Genomic DNA, 12,500 nt, shown 5'->3' on the forward strand with positions numbered 1-12,500 from the left:
ATTTTTCTCTGTTCTTTTAGCTTCCTTTATTTGTTATGTTCTTTTAACTGGTATAATGCACTTTACCTTTTTTGATCTCTTATTTATCCATGCTCTTTTATCTGTTGATCTGCTCTTTTCATGAATTGTGCCATAAATAAACTTGCCTTGTCTTGCCTTGCCTGAAGAGGTTTGGCAACCCAAGCACTGAATCAGTCCTCAAACTAAGTTATTGGTAGTGGAAAGACTGAATGAATAGGTCACATCCCCTTAAAATGACTGATTTAATACCAGACGCTCTGATCACATGAATGCCTAATACCACTCATAAATTATGTTTTTCCATATACAGATCAGCCACAGTGATGAGGCCGTTGTCCTACACGTCTGCAGATGATTGCTGTGGGAAGGGTGATTTGCTGGCTTTAGCTGAAACCTGAATTCTAACTGTGATTGCACCGCACCCACAATTGCTCCTTGCAAATGGCCCATTACCCTGCTAAACCCACGGCATTTGGCAGTCTTTCACTCTAACCAGCAGCTCTATTTGAGGGTGGTTGGAGACCACAATAACAACATAAAAGCACTCCTCCTTATGTCTGGGAAGCTCTTTGAAAAACTCTAATCCTACATCTCATACATCTATACTGTGTGGCATCTACCAGGGCCCCTGTCAAGTGGGAAGACATTTGAACCTCACCCCCATTGCATTGCAAGTTCTTGTGTGAGTGTCTGTTCAGATGACCATCTCAAAACACTCGATTACACTCATGTGGACAGCCAGACCCCTTCCTTACATGGTGAACATCAGCTGGCTGATAAGGGTCATGACACCAATGCAATGGTAAGTATCTGCTACCACCAGTCTTATGAACCCAAACATGTCCAAACTCCTCGTAGCCATAGCTATGGTAATGTATGTCTCCCTCTATAAGAACTTTACATCCCAACCTAAAACTATTATATGGCATACCACTTTGCTCTCATTTCCGTGGCCACCGAATCTGTTTGAAATGTGAATCGGCATGGCACACTTTGGTGAGTGCCACAGAGCATTGTTCCACTATGCCGATGAGTTCAAGCATCCATTTTACATTCCTCAAACTTTTCTGTCTCAACAGCACATTTTCTTTTCAAATACTTTACAATCCTCTTCGCTTGTTCTCTTTAGGGACAGGTTGCCTAGTTCGCTGACTTGTCATTAAAACTCACCTATCTCTCACATTGACATACAGCTACAGAGGCTCCCATATTTTTTTACAATAAATAAATAACATTGGAACCAAAGTTAACTCAGCTAAGACCATCTCATTTCCTTTGCTTTCCTCTCCTCTGACAAGAAAATGAAGCGGTTCCACCTGAATGAAGGTCATATGTTTGGCGGGTACTGTACTCACAAACCTTAAAGGACAGTGTTGGATTGAAATAAATGTCTTCAGAACTCATCAGAGGTCATTAACAGAGGTCAGTTGTGCTGTATAATTTATAAGCGCCAACTATCCTTTGCGCCTTTTACATTCTCTCTGAGTAACCGCTTCTGTTAGCCTGGCAGGGAACAGATAAGCCACTCTTGGCTTCCTCAGACTAGTACAGCATGTTTCTGAATATTGTGTGGAACCATCAAAAGTTTCTCCATGTAGAAATGACAGGCTTGGGGAACAGTGGCGTGGATTCTGATGAACCAGCAGTGACTAATCCCCCTGCGCCTCTCTCTACTCTGACTGGCAGACTGGCAGACGGATGGACGGCCTGCTGGCGGTTCTCAGCAGGTGGCCGATGCGGTTATCTGGGCCTTCCTGACGGCTGGGTGACAGCAGCGCCCATCACCTCGGCCACCCAGCACTCAGTGGTGCTCAGAGGCAGGGCGCAAACGAGCGGTGATGCCATGGCACAGGCAGGCAGGAAGTGGCAGGGAGCAGCCGAGCGCGGCGGTTAGTCGTTCCACCGACTGCTCTAAGGCTGTCAGCGGGGAGCTGTTCCTGTTGTGCAGAGGTGATGTCATTCCCTCGGTGGGACTGGGGCAGCAGCGAGAAGGAGTGCCTTTGTGACTGTGCAATGTTTTGTTGTTTGTGTGTGTGTGTGTGTGTGTGTGTGTTTGTGTGTGTTTGTGTGTGTGTGTTGCCTTTGTGTGTGTGTGTGTGTCTGTTGCTTGTGTGTGTATGTATGTTTGTGTCTGTTCCTTTTGTGCATGCGTGTGAGTGTGATGCCTTTGTGAGTGCATGCCTTTTTGTGTGGGTGGGATGTGGATGGATATTGAGTGTGTTGGTGCAAGTTTGTGTGTCACGGGTGCTCAGATTTGTGTGTGTGTGTGTGTGTGTGTGTGTGTGTTTTCTCCAGTGTTGGTTATCTGAAACGGCGTTCTGGGTGTCTGGCTCCAGTAGGATTGCGAGGGCTATAGAGAGGCCATGTGCAGCAGCTTCTCAAACAAAAGCCTGCTGGATTAGACCCGGGCCGGACAGAACAGAGGGGAAGCAGTGAGGTAAACAAACCCAGCGCAGTGGGGCCTGACTGGGACAGACGGCCAGGATGACTGGGCCCTGCATCTGAAGCTTCAACGTGACTGTGTGTCATCCAAACGGGACACACACAACACACACACACACAGACACACACACACACACACACACACACACACACACACACACGCACACACACACACACACACACACACACAAACACACACACACACACATACACACACACACACACACTAGTGCACTCCATGATAACACATACATTTATTGGGATGTTCACTCTCACAAGTGGCATCTTGTGCACACCTACCCACACACACACACACACACACACGCATACACACACAGACACACTTGTATATGCCACTACAGTGAACAATGACAGCTTTGTCTAACATTGCCTCTCTGACATAACGCACGTGTGTGTGTCTCTGTGTATGTGCAGTGTGTATCTGTTTACAGTAAGAATGGGAAATTATAGCTCTGGGTCTTGGGTAAACTAGCATCAATCAAAGCATTCAATGAATCAGCGCAAACAAAACAAATGTCAGAAACTCAGGCTGGGTGGGGAACTCATCTCTAACGCAGAGAGCATTTGCTGAGCGATTTCCGCCAGCGCTGTTTTTTTTTCCAGCTGCTTCTCGCATATTGCAACAATATGTAAATGTAGAGTACCCCGGCAGCAGGCCTATTGATTAAGTGCTGATCTGAATGCAAAAACAGCATCACAATGGACCATAACAATAAGGGCAGCAGCTCTGTGACTGCGCCCGACACAAGCTTTCCAAATGACAGCCCCCCCCCAATGTTTTATTCATGGGGGAGTCTGAAAAATGTCCAAATCTATTTATGTCTCTCTCCCTTTTACATTCTCACACATTCTCTCTCTCTCTCTCTCTCTCTCTCTCTCTCTCTCTCTCTTACACACACACACAGACACACGCACAGACACACGCATACACATAAACAAAACTACATTATCTATCTAACAAGCACTCACACCAACAAACATCTTTCTTTCTTAGACTTTTCCTCTTCCGCTTTCTTAGACTCTTCCTCTTTATCCCCCTATCTCTCTCTTTCTCTCTTTCTCTTTCTCTCTCTCTCTCAGACTTTAATGACGCCCTCTGGTTTGTTTTCCAGATGGGGCCAGTCCACCTTATACACTCACCCAGAACAAGAAGCTGAAGAAGAAGAGAAAGTATCGGATCCAGGGGTTGATGAAGGAGAAGGTCTCGGCCCGGTTCAGGTTCAGCTCCCGGTCCATGGTTACGCTCCGTGGGGGGGTGGGGTGGGGGGGCCGAAATGTGAAAATCTCCAGTGAAGGGGCAAAAATAACACACTCACTCACACGGCGATACACCGCCCGAAGCACTCTTCACTCTGGCCACTCTGTGGGCGTGTGATTCAGCTGTTGTTGGTGTGTGTGTGTGTGTGTGTGTGTGTGTGTGTGTGTGTGTGTGTGTGTGAATGTCCGTATATTTGCTGGCTAAAAAAGGGAAGGGATAACAGCTGACATGAGCATTGACATGACCCCCATGTGCCCTCCTCCTACCTACCCCATCTCTAAAACCATACAGCTCAGGCAGTGTACGCAGGGGTCACGTTACCACAGTGACGTGCCCCGAGTGTGTCACCCAGGAAGTGGGCTGTGTGTGTGTGTGTGTGTGTGTGTTTTTGGGCTGCGTACAGGCTCTCTATCTGGGCTGAAAGGGTGCGGTAAAGCCCTCCGGCTTTGGCTGTGACTGTGAGGCCGTCTGGTTGGGTTTGCTCTGGTGCTGTACTGCTGCTATCCACCCACTCCACTGCAGAAATGGATTAAGGAAAGCGAAGGGAAAAAAAAGAGATGAGTTTCGAACAAACTGCATGAAAGCGGTGCTCTCCTAGAAGGCTGGGAAAAAAATGAAAAAGGACTCGTGTTTACAAAATACGAATGCCTGGGGGAAAAGAATCACGACCTCAAATGCGTACGTGGTTTAACAGAGTTGATTTTATGAATTATTCATATTAATTTTTGCACCGATTCTGCCGTCTTCCATCTTCTCCGATACCCTTCAACCCACCTATCACTGCCCCCCCCCCCACACACACACACGAACACACAAGTTATGATAGTTTTAAAATTTTCATTAGTTTGGTTTTTGATTTCAGTATAGTTTAATTTTCTTATATAGTTTTAGGCTGAAAAAGGCAGCTTAAAAGAATGTATGACATTAAATATGATTTATTTCAATCATTGTTGAGGTAAAAGGAACATTATCAAGATGCATTTCAGTTCCTCATCACATCAGCTCACTTGACTTTGAATGCACCACCAGCAGGCCAGTGCAGGCGGCTCATTACTTTAAGTTGGAACACCTGTGAATGGAAGGTCTCTCTGCAAACATCTCAGCAGAGAGAGAGGCAAACAAAGGATTCAACTCATTGCACAACCAAAGAAGCCACTGGTACTGTAACAAAACTTTCTTATTGTGATGATTATTAGGTCATTCATCCTCAAGAGGTCGAACAGAACAAGACAAAGTGGTGTAGCACCCACAGTGCAAATCAAGGGGATATGCTGATTTTACCTGATATTCTATGTAATTTTAGTTAGAATGGCATTGTTCATTGTTCAACTGCCATTTTTATTTTCAGTTAACGGAATTATTTTACTCTTACTGCTAGTTCATTTTTAGTCCAAGTTTCTGTTAATAAACATAACCCTAACACACACACACACACATAGACACACACACACACACACATAGACAGACACACACACATAGACAGACACACACACACACACACACACACACACACACACACACACACACACACACACCCCCCCCCCCCAGGTTCAGCTGCAGGCCTCCTGGTGAGTCCACTGGGTGATGCCTGAGTGGTCTCCTCATGTCCTAGTTCTGCTCTGATTGCTGAGTGACTGACACCACCTCCAACTACAGGACAAGGGCAAAGAGATGCAAACAATCAGTAAGCCAGCTAAGGTCATCTATATGGTAGCGTTTCTCCTTCAACTCACTTTATCTCTTATCCTCCTATTCGAAATAATCATCTCTCTTTCCACTGTCAACTTCAAATTCCTTTTCCAATAAGCCTTCTTGACATGACATGTCTGTGTTGCCAAAAGATTTGAGAGATTATCAGTAAGCAACAAGCAAACAATATGTAAGCCTCTCTGTACAGTGATTCTTGACTCTATCTCTGTCTCTCTTACTCAATGTCTGTCTGTCTGTCTGTCTGTACAAATGGCATTATTTGCACCCCTCTTTCCCGTGTTTGTTTTCCTAGATTGGTTGATTTGTTGGTTAACAGATCTATTTATTAATTGATGTGTCTATCAAATTGACCTATCCCCCTATCAATCTATCAGTCTATCCTCACTTGTATAATCATGCCTTTCTATCCCCCACTTTGTCAATATATCTGTATGCTCTTTTCTCTACCTTCCTTTCTTCTTCTTCTCCGACACTTTTTCCTTCTCCATTCTTCTCTTGTCCAGTTGACCCCCCCCCCCTGTTGGTATTCCTCTCCCCTGGGACCTGCACTTCTGTCAGGCTTTCTGCCAGACGCGCACGCCTCGTGCTTGTATAACAGGCTCTCCGTGCTGGATCGATACAGGCGCTGCTAAGCAATGCTAGTGTGCCTGTTCACACACACAAGGCTGTTTTCTTAGGCACGCTGCCATGGGAGAGCTCCAAACAGCGGCTCAGGGGGCATTAGTGGAATTAATGCATTTTTCATTACAGCTTATTTGTTCTTTATAGCGCCAGGATGGCATTCAGTGTTTACCGGGCATTGATTTACTGTGATGATTTATGTTTTCTTTTTTTTTAAGGTACCCTAATGTGTTTATTGTGCAACAGAGAAAGAGGAAACAAAATAACACAAAGTTTGAAAAGACTGGTTGTTATTCTTTGTTTGTGTACAGTTGCTTTTGGGGACAGGACATAAAATAGAACCTGTAGCTGGAGTGCTGTATGGGGATGTAGGGATGTCTATTTACACAAGGAATAGGCTGAGGTTTGTACTGCATGAAGTGATGGAAGCCCTTTAGCAACGTGACTCAGAGATGCTACTCATGAGGGAACCTCATGGGGATCCTAGCATCTTTCTCTGTCTGACACACACAGACACATGCAATCTCTCTCTCTATCTCTGTCACACACACAAACACACTCAGACATATTCAGAAAAAGCCTTTGTGTGTGGGAGTAATAAAAAAAAACAATCTAACAAACTCTAAACTTCAACCTGAAACCTGAGTTGGCAGACTTCGATTTGGAACATATCACGTAAACATTCAAATATATATGCCCTGGGTATGGAAAACTATTCTCACTGTTAAGCCTATTTTATTTAAAATCCATAATATAATATGTATGTCTTTACTCATCCAACAAAACATATGTTTTGACCTAAGCTATTACTTTAATAAGCATTATGGACTTTTGGTCTAAAACTAGGGAACTAAGTATCTAAAAGGCAGACAAAAAACCTTGCAAACACCACCAACAGCCCAGTTGGCACTAATAAAGGCTTGTTAACTTGCTAACTGGCGCCTTCGTGATGTTGTTGCTGATGTTGTGCTGTGTAGGTTTTTCTTGCATGTTCCCAAACCACAGACCTACATGGCTGGTGTGTTTATTTGTCCTTTACATGACCATATAACATAACAATACATTTGATGATGATACTAAAAGTAGTTTATCATCAATAACATACCTCCTTAAGTGGCAAATTGTTGCATAGTGCCTCTCTAATTGGCTGGGATGGATAGCTGTAGCCTACTTGGCCATTGCTAGCGTGTTGCAGCCCTGTCGCTGTTTAAGCTGTGTTCATGTTACCACAAAAGGAAAGACAATCTGAATCCAATCACCTTCTCCTGAACACTAGCAGGCTGACATGCTAATCAGAGCTTTAACGGCAGCCCAACGTTGAAGGAAAGAGGATGCCGTAGCGCCTGAGCAGTGTAGACCAGATTTACAGTGTGACCGCCACCAAACAAACCTCCCACAGATCTACTCTGACTCTGGCTCTAGAGAAATGTAAACCTAACCTTGAGGTGCCACGCCTGCGAAAGTCACTACATGTGCTTTGTAGAATACCACCCTCACAAACTGTATCTTATGAATACAAAATAACCACTGTTGCATTACTGATCAAGCTGTCTTTTGAAAGAATACCTCCATGTTGGCATTTAGGCAAATAATGAATACATTTCAGATGGCTTGCTCCATCAGTCACTGCTTTCAGTAATGACAACACACACACACACACACACACACACACACACACACACACAACCAAAACAAAACCAGCCACTCACTGTCAAATAAAATAGGTTCAGATTGGCTCTTTGGGAAAAGACAGAATAAACAGACGGCAGGCACAGGTTCTCATGGGATTTAGCAACACACTTTTACCTTTATTTAAAAAATAGTAGGATTTTAAAGAATGAGATTTGGTGCACCACTATTATAGATACTCAGAGTGCTTTTACATGTAGCCCAAAAATGAAAATAAAATAAAATAAAATAATGGAAAAAAACTCCACAGGACAAGGTTATGTTGACAAGTTTTCAGATACATTGAACTGTCTGCCACCCGCCAACACAACACTATAAAATACACCACCCCGTGGGGCGCTGACGCGTCCACAACGCGACACACAAACGCGCACACACACTCTGCAGGGTGTTCAAAGAAGGGGGAATTCAAAGTATCTGTATGAAAACATATGCAAGTCACAGTAGGCCAATAAACAAGGCATGTGTCCTATTCCATCTTTCTGATGAATGGCGATGAGAGCGAATGGCGTATCTCTGGCAGTGAGATCATGAGGGGGGGAGCGGGAATGAAGGGGGGTGGGGGGGGCTATTTGTACCAAATTCAAACACTTCCCTCGCCACAATCGGCAAGAGTGTGAATTCAAATAAAAATACAGTACTAACATACACCAACATGTACATAACTGAACTTTATACCGCTCTTCAAAATGAACAATACGAAAAAGAAACAAAACAAAACAAAAACTATGAAATAAGCAATTAGTGACTGACAACAAAAGTGGGTACAAAAAGATCTGTTTCCTACATGTTAAGATAGATTTAGCTTTTTCCTAAGTGAACCGAGTAGAAGGCTGGCATGTTAACATCCCATCACTGTCTTCTGCTTCTGTACAATGTAGCACAGGACAGCATCTCTTATGTGTGTGTGTGTGTGTGTCCACTGGTGCCTCAGAGGAGGACAAGGGTGCTGTGTAAAAAGTACCAAAGCTGAAGGACAGCCAAACTCATGACTGACCAGTCTCGCTTACACAACTCCTCACGAATCCCCCTCGCTTCTCCAGCAGATGGTTACCGTATGCCTGCATCTCCATGACAACGGACATAAAGCTCAGAGAACAACGCTTGTGCCCTTCGTCTCCGTTGGATGTTCCTGTGATGAGTTTTGAAGGCTGCGAGCGGCTCATCGCTCTCTCCTGCACTGGTTAGCAGTGAGAGCGGATCACACATGGCAGTACAGATGGGTAGCACTTCTCTTGATGCAGAGTTACATTAGCTAATGCTAACAAATGCTGGAGTCTCAAGCTGTTGTTGGGATCAGCCCCGAGACAAAGCCAAAAAAAACTAAAACCTGCACAATTAAACATGGAAAGAAAACAGGTGATGTATAAAAACAGACAAAACTAAATAAACAAAACAAATAAAACAAACAAATAACAACCAATTTACAAAAAAAAACAAATTCAAAAAACAAAAGAAGTAACATAATGTAACACTTGTGTTAAAGTGACAGGCAATTTGCATTTTTTCTTTACGTTTTCCTGCACTGTTAATGTAAATGATTATAGACAGCATTGGTTCAATACAAAAAATATTTCATGTTAACCAGCGGAGGGGGTTTTCTGGAGGGGTTGCCGTGGGAGCACTTTGGAGGAGGCAGAACTACAGTGCTATCGCATAGGCAATCATCTCAAGGAAGACACGCAAGGATCAGCAACAGACGTCGTCTTTACTTTACGGTGTTTTCAGCTTTCTTCACCTTTCTTTCTTTTGCTCTCTTCTGTTCTTTTGGGCACGAGAGTGTGAGAGCTCGTCTCTGAGGAGAGGATCTATCTAGTCAGTAGCGTCTAACTGTTAAACATCTAGGCTGGTGTCTCGGCACACTGTCGGTGATTCAGCAGCGGCTCAGATGGTGAAGTGTGCTGCCTAATGCCACTCGGATCAGAAAACTCATATGCCGATAAACAACAGCATCAGCTCAAGCATCTGCTACACAAATTTTTTTCCCCCTCCATCTGTTCTGCTTTATGGCATTGTTAGAGGAGAAAAATTAACACTAATGAAAATAAACTTCTCGTCAAACACTGTCACGTGTAATGTGTGTTTGGGCTGTTATGCGTCACGGCACTCCACTCTAAACACCCATTGCACACTAAACACAAGCAAATGTTCACTAAGTTATGGGCGACTCGCTGGACCTTATGAAGTTTGTTGTACGGCATGGGCAGCCTGTGTCCTGCACATGTATCCTGAAGATCATTAGTGTGTGTGTGTGTGTGTGTGTGTGTATGGATGTGAGCTGAGTGTTGTAAATCTCACTCCCCAACGAGCCTTAGGAGTTATATGAGTGAGGAAGCCTGAACTTTGGCTTTTAGTGTCTTTCCTCTCTAGGTTTTAGACTTGGGTCCAATAAGGGGTTATGCAGTTTTCTGTGTGTGTGTGTGTTTTATTTGTGTGTGTGTGTGTGTTTGTGAGAGGGAATGTTTGAGTAAGCTGATATCCTTTAAACTACTTGCCGTTTTCTTGCTTACTTCAGCAACATATCATGAAGCAGCACCATAACGTGCCAGAGTTTCTGCAATCATCTCTTTCTCTCTCTATCACTCCATCCTCTACTTTCTCTTCTATGAAGTCTAGAGCTGAGCCTCATTCTGGTCCCAATTTTGAAAAACTGTTTCCTTATCACACCATTGTACCTCAAACAGTTGGCTGGCTAAATGTATTCTGCAGCTAATAGAGTGGAGAGTGCACAGTTGGCGACCAAGCTTTCCCACGTCATTTAATGCAGAAGCTGTGATGAGCAAGCAACTGCTAATCTGTGTGACAGCAAGGTAATGTGTGGGGGTATGCGCGCGCGCGCGCGTGTGTGTGTGTGTGTGTGTGTGTGTGTGTGCGTGTGTGTGTTATCAAAGCAATGTGTGTGGCGCAGCAGTAAATCGACGAGATTAGCTGGATGTTCGTTTGTTCGTATTCTCGTTCATTCGCCAACTACATCAATCGCTGGCGGCTTTGATGCAGCTGTCACAGCCAGCCCCTGCTGAGTGTCGTCCGACCACAGCCACTGCCATCGCCATTGTGGCAACAGACGAGACTGCAGCTCTGCCCCGTCTTAAAGTGTGACTGCTTTATCTGTGCGACCGAAATGATAAGTGTGATAGGAGAAAAAGAAAGAAAAATAATCAGAGGAGAGATAAAAGAAAGATGTGAGGGAGTGAAGATAAGGCTGCTCCTACCCTAAAAACCCTTCCTGCTCAGACGCTCCACTGACAGACAGACAGACAGACAACCAGACAGACAGACAGACGATCAATAACTAAACAGGTCAGTTATGGCCTGGGGAGGGGGGTGGTGGTGGTGATGGTGGCTCTCCATTGGGACTGCGCCGCACGTCTTAGCTCCCTACAAGCCTACTGCTCCATCTCCCAGATGGCAGACACCGGCGCGTGTGGAGGCATGACGCCTATAGATGTGTTTCTGCTGGTCTCTGGTGAGCAGAAGCCCAGGCCCTCACAGGAATGCAGTTCAGCGCACAGGAGATACACAGCCAGCACAATTAATTCTCCCTCGGTCGCCTCTGGGGATGTTTTGTTTGTTTGATGATTAGGGTGAATTAACTTGTGTGTGTATGATTTGGGTGAATTAACTTGTGTGTGTGTGTGTGTGTGTGTGTGTGTTTGTGTTTGTTTGTGTGTGTGTTTCTCGCTAAGGCGACCCTCCTGTCCAACAGAGAGAGCTGAGCTTGTGTAACCGTTACACAGTGCAGGCTTTGCTGCTGAGAGCTCCCATATCACTCTGCAATATTTCCATTTCCACAAACCCCCCACCCCCCCAAGATGGCAGCTGACTCTTGAATGGACCGTCAATGGGCCGCTATTCTCAGCCGCTAGCCCCCAGTACTGACACGGCAAACCCCACCTCCTCCACTGGTTCACAAAGCCAAACAGGTGTCATAAAAATCACACGTACAGGGGGCGTGTAATAGCTGTTCTGAACTGAAACAAAACAAAACAAACAAACAAACAAACAAAAGCAAATGGATGTCACCTTAACAGGGAAAGGAGTCCATAGAGTAGAAAACTTGAGCATGCTAAAGGGTAGGGCTCTTTAATCATTTACACTGAGGGAGGCTGTTAACATTTAGCTACACTTAGGTACAAAGCCACGACAGGCAGAGGGGCCCCCGAAAAACATCAGTTTGTTTTCTGTTCTCTTCCTCTCTCTCCTTTGCCTTACAACAAGGTGGGTGGGAAGTGGGGCGTCGAAGTGTGTGTTTTGTTTGTGTCTGTGTGAGTGCCTCTGTAAATCTGTGTTAGTAAAGCAATGAAGCCGTCCCAGTTTTCAGAAGAGTTGTTTGAATGTTTTGTTTTTGTTTGTTTTGTCCCCCCTTCCTGCAAACAGTTCGTTAGTCCAAGCCGAAGGAGAAAATAAAAGAGGAGGGGGTTGGGGGTGGCAGTGGATGGGAGAGAGAAAAACAGTATGGGTTGAGTGTGCTTCTGTAGAAAAATGCGAGGCAGCCATCCTTGTGGCCCTGGCGAAAGCCAGCGCTCCTCTGCTCCACTGTCCTGTGTCTCTCTTTGGCAAACGAGAAGTGAAGAGCGGAGCAGGTGGAGGTGGAGGTGGTGGTGGTTGTGGGGGATGGGAAGCGGGGGGCGAGGCAGGTGGGCTCTGGAGTAGCGGAGCTAGGGGAGCATGTTGGATGAAGCTGACAGGACCACAGGACACTGAAGAGATGAGAGGAGATGAAGGGGTTGTAACAGGG

At 45.1% G+C, this 12,500-nt stretch overlaps 2 protein-coding genes across 4 annotated transcripts in view; both read right to left on the reverse strand.

Annotated features, from left to right (window-relative positions):
- The window catches only part of tspan33b (tetraspanin 33b), a 19,839-nt gene extending 15,948 nt beyond the window's left edge, over positions 1 to 3,891 (reverse strand). The window contains exon 1 of the mRNA XM_012833084.3: positions 3,625 to 3,891. Coding sequence (XP_012688538.2) covers positions 3,625 to 3,720 — 96 coding nt within the window. The 5' untranslated portion in view covers positions 3,721 to 3,891. The remainder of the gene's footprint in view (positions 1 to 3,624) is intronic.
- A 6,740-nt stretch (positions 3,892 to 10,631) lies between these two features.
- tspan9a (tetraspanin 9a) overlaps positions 10,632 to 12,500 on the reverse strand; it is a 192,196-nt gene continuing 190,327 nt past the window's right edge. For all 3 annotated transcript variants that reach the window (XM_031564534.2, XM_031564533.2, XM_031564532.2), the window contains one exon: positions 10,632 to 12,500. This exon is cut by the window's right edge and continues 184 nt beyond it. The gene's annotated coding sequence lies outside the window, so the exon portion shown is untranslated.

This window comes from Clupea harengus, chromosome 3 (assembly GCF_900700415.2).
Source record: "Clupea harengus chromosome 3, Ch_v2.0.2, whole genome shotgun sequence".
In the NCBI taxonomy this organism is placed as follows: domain Eukaryota; kingdom Metazoa; phylum Chordata; class Actinopteri; order Clupeiformes; family Clupeidae; genus Clupea; species Clupea harengus.